At 30.7% G+C, this 8,080-nt stretch overlaps 1 protein-coding gene across 1 annotated transcript; it reads left to right on the top strand.

Annotated features, from left to right (window-relative positions):
• Positions 1-5,560: 5,560 nt before the first annotated feature.
• On the top strand, positions 5,561-8,070 carry LOC105662318 (uncharacterized). Its single transcript, XM_012283692.2, has 3 exons — positions 5,561-6,259; positions 6,713-7,043; positions 7,152-8,070. Exons 1-3 carry the CDS (start codon positions 6,082-6,084, stop codon positions 7,234-7,236), a joined length of 594 nt encoding a protein of 197 aa, XP_012139082.2. The 5' UTR covers positions 5,561-6,081; the 3' UTR covers positions 7,237-8,070.
• The last annotated feature ends 10 nt before the right edge of the window (positions 8,071-8,080 follow it).

Here is an 8,080-nt window from a genome sequence, read left to right as displayed (position 1 = left end):
AAAAGTTATTAGACAAACATAAATCAATGAATTACTTACTTGAAATCAAAGCCTGAAACATACAAAAGTAATTAATATAGAAAATCGAAGGATCAAGGGATGAAATCTCCCTTTATTCGAAACGAAACTCTTCAAAAATCGAAATCGTAGATTTTGGAAACCTCAACTCCGAAATAAAAAGACGAAGAGATTCAGAAACTTCAAGACTCGAAACAAAATCACGTTGTTTGAAAATCTTGAATCCGAAATAAAAACCCGAGGAGATTAGAAACCTCAAAACCAAAATGAGATGACGAGGAGATCCGAAGACTTCGACACTCGAAATAATATGCACGAGATGAAACTAAAGCATTAAAAATCAATCAAATAATAAAGTAAGACAGTAGAAGAAATAAACTAGAGAGGAAGCTTGAAAATTTCGAAGCTAGAAATAAAATCAGATAGAAAATTAGAGGCCCTACGAGTGAGTACAGGATGCAGGACACACACCATTCACGCACTCACGCATACTGTAATACATTCTAAATGCCCTACATGTACCTCTTATTCTAAAATTGCACTCGTATATAAAACTTTAAAAAAGAGCAAGGGGATATGAAAGAAAGTTGGAAGAACTTTCTTTTAAATTTGGGGAAATTGAGAAAAAATGACAAACTATTACTACAGTATAATATATAAATTAAAAAATTGTGACAAAGATGAGTGCAAGTTAGAATAAGAGGTACTTACAAAGTGCGCAGGCTTTTCGTCACAATTTGTGACGAAAAACCTGCGCCCGAGCCCACCCTTCCTCCCACAAGCTCGGAATTAAAAATCTAATGCACTCAACATGACTTACCAAAAATTGAATGCTAAAACAGACAAAAATTTATTAACACAGAAATTTGAGAAGAGAAAACAATGTAAGGACTTACCAAAAATTAAATTCTGAAACAGACAAAAGTTATTAAGACAAATATAAATTATTTCACTACTTACTTATAATAAAAATCTGAAACAGACAAAATTTTATTAACATAGAATATAGTGGGATAGGGAGCAAAATCTTTCTTTATTTCATACAAGAATTTCAAAAAATACGAAACGCAATGAAAATTGCGGATTTGAGGAAACGACAGAACTTAGCAAAGAAGAAACACTAAATCAGACAAAAATTTATTAAGACAGAAATTTGAGAAAAGAGAGCATTAACTTACCAAAAAATAAAATCTGAAACATACAAAATTTTATTATCCTACAAAATTATACGAGAAGTGAAACAACCCTATCGAGAAACAGAAAACACAATGACAATTACGAAATTAAGATCAATCAACAATAAAACAATTTATTCAAAATCAATTCCTGAAACAGAGAAAAATAATTAACACATAAAAATCGGGGAAATTAAAATCACGATGGGGTATACAAATCTCGAAGCTCGAAATAAAATCGCGAAGGGATATAAAAATCTCGAATTTTAAAATTTAATCGCGAAGGGATGCAAAATTCTCTAATTTCATACTATAATCGCGAGGGATGCAAAAATCTCTAATCTCAAAATTTAATTGGGCGGGCATAAAAATCTCGAATCGCGAAGGGATGCAAAAATCTCAAATTTCGTAATGTAATCGCGAGGGGACACAAAAATCGCTAATCGTGAAATTTAATTGGGCGGGCATAAAAATCTCGAATCGCGAAGGGATACAAAAATCTCTAATCTCAGAATTTAATCGCGAAGTTATGCAAAAATCTCGAAATTTAATAGGGAGGGCATAAAAGTCGCGGGTGGCTGTGCTCGTAAAAATTCGAGCAAAACGATACATTTTGTATCGTTCAAAAAAACACATGTAAAATACAAAAAAATAATTAGCGAGCATAGTGACAAAATGACTCTCCATCCTAAGATGGACAGCCATTGATAGTTCCCCTCTTCTTTGGCAATTTTTGCCGGGGCTCTTCGGCATATAGCCTCTTCTCTCTTCGGCATAGCCTCACAAAAATCACTCGCGAAATTTTACGGTAACTCGGACATTCTTACTTTTCAATTACATAAATTCTCAATTTCGCTGTCAATCTCCATAAACAGATAGCAGACAATTTCATAAAAATAAAATTGCATTGCTATCCATTTATTTCGATCGACAACAAAATCGAAATTTTATGCAATATATAATAAGTTAAGAAAAATAATTACTCAAAATAAAAATACGACCAGCGATTCTTAGAATGCGCTGTTCGTAAAAGAATGTCCGAGCAGAATATTTTATTTCACTGCACTTCACTTCACTTTGTACTTCATTTTTGCAGTCGGATCTAGAACCCGACTGCGACTTACAAACTAAAAGGCCTGGCCTGAACGAACAATCGAGTTCAAGAGAATATTAAATAAATTCATATTTAATATTTTTCTCTTCTCGATTTTTCGTGAACCCCCCAGATGCAAGCATCTCACGTGTGAGAGAGGAGGAAAGAGAAACGTGAAAGCTTGCTCTGGCCCTACCTACTTAAAACTAACTCATTCACACCAGAAGTAAGCTACCTGCCTGCCTATCGCTATATTTAAAAAATTGCAAAGTCCATTCTCACAAAAACACACTCCACGGTTCTCACACATACCACCCGGGTGCAAATAAGCCTAATCCTAGGGAGTACGTCCCGGGACGTCTCCGACACCCGAGTTCAATACAACATTCACACTCTAAGTTCATACCTTTTTGCTGAAATCGATCGACAATCGACAGTGAACATATTTCATTTTCTTATTCTTTAGAATATTCAATGTAATATGTACATGTAATAATTTAAACTACTTATACAATTTTCTAACTTAATAACTTTATGTAATTTTCAAATGACTCGACTTGCATTTTGTATGCATTTTCAAATAGAATTTTGCAAAATTTAAAAAATAAATCTACAGTTTAATCGACACAAGGTCCACGACCTAACCACACACACACGTGTAACTTGTGTCGATAATTCACTGTCAATTTGTCGATCGCCAAAACATCTTAAAACTAAACCGTGTCCACCTGCCCTAACCCATGCGAGTAGCATCTAAGCACGCGCATGAGTATAGAGCATAAAAATGAACACGGCCACATGTATTTTGACCTACCAGTTTTCTTCATGTGTGCTGAAAATCCTGAGCTAAAAAACTTGATTAGAAACATGCTAATAAAGTGTCTTCCAGCAAAAATTGACTCTAACTTTAAAAAAATTTCAAAATGGAAAATGGAAGATCACTTTGCAAAAATCTAAGTATATCGGTTGTTTCATTTTTAACAGATTTGTGATATCAAAGTAAATTTCTAAATGACTCAAACATTCGTAAATAACTTTGATATCGAAATCTGTTTCTCGCGATACTTTCTTGTACATTTATTTAAAAAATTTTCACGCGTACGTAAAAATTGAAAGTGACTCGATAACTTTATCAAAATGACTCAAAAACTACTGTGAAATCGGAGGGTCATCCGACTTCTATGTACTAATTTTAATTTTAAATTGTAAAGAAGTTAAAACGCGATGTACAAGAAAACCCTGACCTGAGCTAATAAATATAATAAACAGTTTGTACGAATTTTACACGATCGTACAGTCGTGGTCACTATGCTCGCTCAAAAATATAAAATACAACCAGTTCCCGTGTCGCTTCGGACCATTCGTCCTACGACATGATGGGAACCGGAGGAATCGTAAAGCATGCGACTCACCGATCGCTGACTTGCACCACTGCGATCGTTTTACCGGTGGCATCTGAGACTGCACGTGTGGGAGGCATTGCATCTTAGAGATTGGTTGGCTGATTGATTGATTGGCTGATTGATTGATTGGCTGCTTGGTTGCTTGGCTGCTTGGCTGCATTTATCAAATTTGGATGTGGCGGTTTGGCAATGGACCTTCTGAAATCATAAAAGAATCACAACGATTAATTAACTGTGTTTATCGATTTGCATTTTGATAACATACAAGTTTTTTACTTCTACAACATATAGGCATGCAGAACTAGGTACATTACAGGAACGGTTATAAATTTGCAAACGTTCATGTCACATCGTGAAATATTGTAAAATATTTGAAAATGTATGTCAAAACATTTGGTAATTACTTTAGAGAGCATGTTAGAACGTTTGCAAAAATATACCGGAACATGCAAGTAACTACACTTTAAACAGTAGTAATAGTTTGTCAAAATATTTAAATAATCACTACATAAAGTACACTATGACACCAGTAACCATTTGTAAAAACATTTTAATAGTCACTCTTTTAAATATACTACAACACCAGTAACAATTTGTCAATACAATTAAATAATCATTGCATAAAGTACACTGCAACACCAGTAACAATTTGTTAAAACGTTTAAATAATCATTGCATAAAGTACAGTAAAGCACTAGTAACAGTATGCCAATACACTCAAATAATCAATCCACAAAATATATTAAACCACTAAAAAATTAATAAAACGTTTAAATAACCGCACCATAAAACACACTAATAAATCCGTATACACGTACACAATCATTTAATAAAACACACTAGTAAAGTCACTGACACTTGTAGAACCACACCATAAAATTTGTTAATACACCCCCATAATTAATAAAAAATATTTATTAAAGCACACTAAACACTTGTATTAGTACACTAGGTACACTTATATATCCGTATATGCATGCAGGAAACACACCGGTAAAGTCACTGACACTTGTTGAATTACACCATAAAATTTATTAATACACCCGCATATTTATTAAAAAATATTTATTAAAACACACTAAACACTTATTAAAGCACAGTAGGTAATACAGGAACAAGCACAATATCGGTAAAGTAAACCCTTGACTCGTACCGGTAAGTGTTGACAGGTGCGATCCGACCTCCTCGATTTCCAAAATACGACTGAGAGCATTTGACCTCCCGCTACTGTGAATGTTATTGGTACTTGACAACAGCCAATTAGACATCATAATGATCTACCGATCTACCAATAGATCCAATTCGACCTCTTCAAGTGTAAGGGTGATTGGTAATGTACAGTAACCAATCAGACATCACGTAATCCACCAATAGCGTGCAACCACTCTCATTGGATGTTGTATAATTATTTTAATGTTAATTTTTTTATAATTTCATATTTTTCGACTGTTTATTAACAGATTTATTGCTGGAATTCTTTAAATTTATTAATTTTTTTTAACTTAATCATGCAGATATGTTGCAAAATGATTATTTATTAATATACATATATGTATATATCGTGAATTATATAATATAATATAATGGGAATCATATGATGGAATATAGGAGATTATTATATTTGAAATAACACAAAAGCACAATAACTTTTAAAACACTAAATGAATTTATTATTTAAGAAAAACGACTTGGAAGGACCTCTTTGAATAACTATATTTTATACGTGTGAAAATTATAATATCAGAGAAACAATAACAAAGAAATACATGGATTTTATTTTGTTAACATGCATAGATCTGATAAAAATCGAGCGGTATCTTTTTCCTTTGCTCTTGCAACAAATATTGGTATTCATATAATAAATCGGCTGCAAACGTAAAAAATAATAATAATCATAAATAAATTTAATATTACTTTTATTATATATAATCTGTTGTATTATTTAACCCTTTTATTCTCTTTCCTGCAATTTTCTTCAGATTTATTTTTTTTTCCTTACTAGGGCCTAATGATACCTTATATTTCATCAAAGTGTATACGCTACTGAGGACTTCTACGGATAGCTTACTGCGCATGCACTGGGACTGCCCAACACTGCTATAGGGAGGTTTCATACTTGTGGCCAAAGAGTAGGCTTGTGGTTAGATATGTTCCTTGCACAAGACGTCATTTATATAGTTAGTTACATCTCTCGTGGAATTGAGGATCACACACACACACATCTATATATATTTATATAGCTATATTTATAAGTCAAATGTGACGTCCGATCACAGTACATATACGAGCGTTATTATTCACTGTTATTTTTGGTGATTTGTATAATTTGTCATTTTTGATCTTTTGAGTGTCTAGCAAAAATATATGTCTTTGATTTTGATTAAAACTGAAGATGACCGAGAAAAAATTACATTTATATTCTAATGGAGCCAAAGAATTAATGACTAATAAAGATTATATTGCTCCAGTAAGGTTATGGAAGAAATTGCAAATAAACGAAGGGACTTTCAGTTGTTTACTCTTCATAATGTCACTGTCCATTGTTTTGGGAAAGTTATATATAAATTACGGTACGTAATAATTATACCTACCTAGATTTTTTACTTTAAAAATGTGTTCCATAAAATTAGTGTTTGTCAATAAGTATTGCATGCTTGTTATGTATTTGTTTGTATATTTATTTTGTTATAAAGTTGATGGAATATGAAATATAGAACATGTTTGATCAGTTTTTTTCAAGATCTTCGTATTGACAAGCTTCAAACTTTAAGTGAAACTTATAAATTAAGCTACTAAATTTGTATAATGTTGCACTGACCATAACTAGATTTATGAAAATATGTATTTAGCTTTTGCTTTATTAAACGCTTTACAAAAATTTATTTTATAACATTGTTTTATAATATTTAATAAATTTATTATATGATGTATTTAATAAGTATTTAAAAAAAATTGGTAAATTATAGTATATTTAATTAATAAAATTACTTTTATATTATTATACATTTATATACTTTCTTTAGGGAATATTGTACAGCTGCAAAATAATTTTAAATATATATCATCAACATCTGTGTTTCCAAATATCTCCAATGTATTTGATTTATCACGTATACCTAATGTGTCACAATTTAGCGTGAAACAATTAACTACTGTGAATGAAAAGTTTGTTAATACTAGTCAATACGATGATGTTCTAAGTGTAATGACATCATTTGTTAAAACATATGGATGGCTGATAAAAGCAACAATGTGTGGTCTCATAATGATGGGTTTTAGTTGGTATATAATTTATAAAGATAGCAGTATTCCTGGAATTAATCCACCTTCCCCTCTTAGTCCTTCTAATCGAAGGTAAGTTCGTAACTGAAAGTTTTCATCACATTTGATAAACTTGTGTTTTTAACATTTACTAAAACCTTAGTAAATATTCTTTTAATGTATTTTTATCTCCTTTTCCAGATTTTCAAAGTCATCAGGAGTACAAGTGAATTATTTGATCGGAATATTAAATGGGATACTAATCTTTGTCTACATGTGTCTCTAATATCCTTAAATCTAAAGTATGACAATGTGGTAGCATGTACATGGTTTATAAAACATTATACAGTGCCCTACAGTAATTCTATTTATTTGTTATTTATATTAATTAGTGATACTTATTCGAAATATTAATTATTTCTGATTATTAGAGTATTTAATTTAATAATTAGCCTCTTATATTTATATAATTTATGCCATACAAACCAAGAAATATCTTTCATAATGAAACAAGTAATTTCATAAGATATATATTTTCTGTATTAGATGTTTGTTACAGAGCAGTATTTTCTTACATACATACGTTAAAGTGAGAAAATATATTCTATATACAGTTTAGAATAATGTTTTGCTTCTATACAGTATTGCAACATTATAAAAGTGTATAATTTGTGTTGTCATTTTAAAAATGTCTAAAGATCTATGTACTGTATAAAGAGATATATGTACAACATAAATATTTAATATTTAATATATAAATTCATGTATCTTGATTGATAAATTTTTGTATACCATCCAATTTCTATGCTGTGTAAGACTGATTATATGTCTATAAGTTCTTAATTATGAATAAATAAAATTAAGCTGTAAGTAATTATGTATAAAGTAGGATGCGTAATATCTTCTGTTAATGTATATGTATATATTATGTTTTTGTAGCGTACAAAATATTTTATAGTTAGACACGTAAGTGGAAATTTAATATTGATCTTCGAAAAATGAATGCTTGTACTACTAAACTAAAAAATTCGATATATTTGTTATTGTTATTTACTTTTTAAATATAATTTGTACTTAAAAACAATTATGCTATTAATAAATTGAAAAATATGTTTGTAAATGTCTATTTA

Source organism: Megachile rotundata, chromosome 10, assembly GCF_050947335.1.
Source record: "Megachile rotundata isolate GNS110a chromosome 10, iyMegRotu1, whole genome shotgun sequence".
NCBI lineage: Eukaryota > Metazoa > Arthropoda > Insecta > Hymenoptera > Megachilidae > Megachile > Megachile rotundata.
The sequence above is the reverse complement of the archived record's forward strand: the minus strand, read 5'-3'. Positions and strand labels throughout refer to the sequence as shown.

What these genes read in the sequence shown, in the direction of transcription:
- LOC105662318 (XM_012283692.2), top strand. Translation starts at nt 6,082, where the DNA reads ATGACCGAGAAAAAATTACATTTATATTCTAATGGAGCCAAAGAATTA. An exon ending in AAAGTTATATATAAATTACG is followed by an intron (nt 6,260 to 6,712) that starts GTACGTAATAAT and finishes TACTTTCTTTAG; the next exon opens with GGAATATTGTACAGCTGCAA. An exon ending in CTTAGTCCTTCTAATCGAAG is followed by an intron (nt 7,044 to 7,151) that starts GTAAGTTCGTAA and finishes CTCCTTTTCCAG; the next exon opens with ATTTTCAAAGTCATCAGGAG.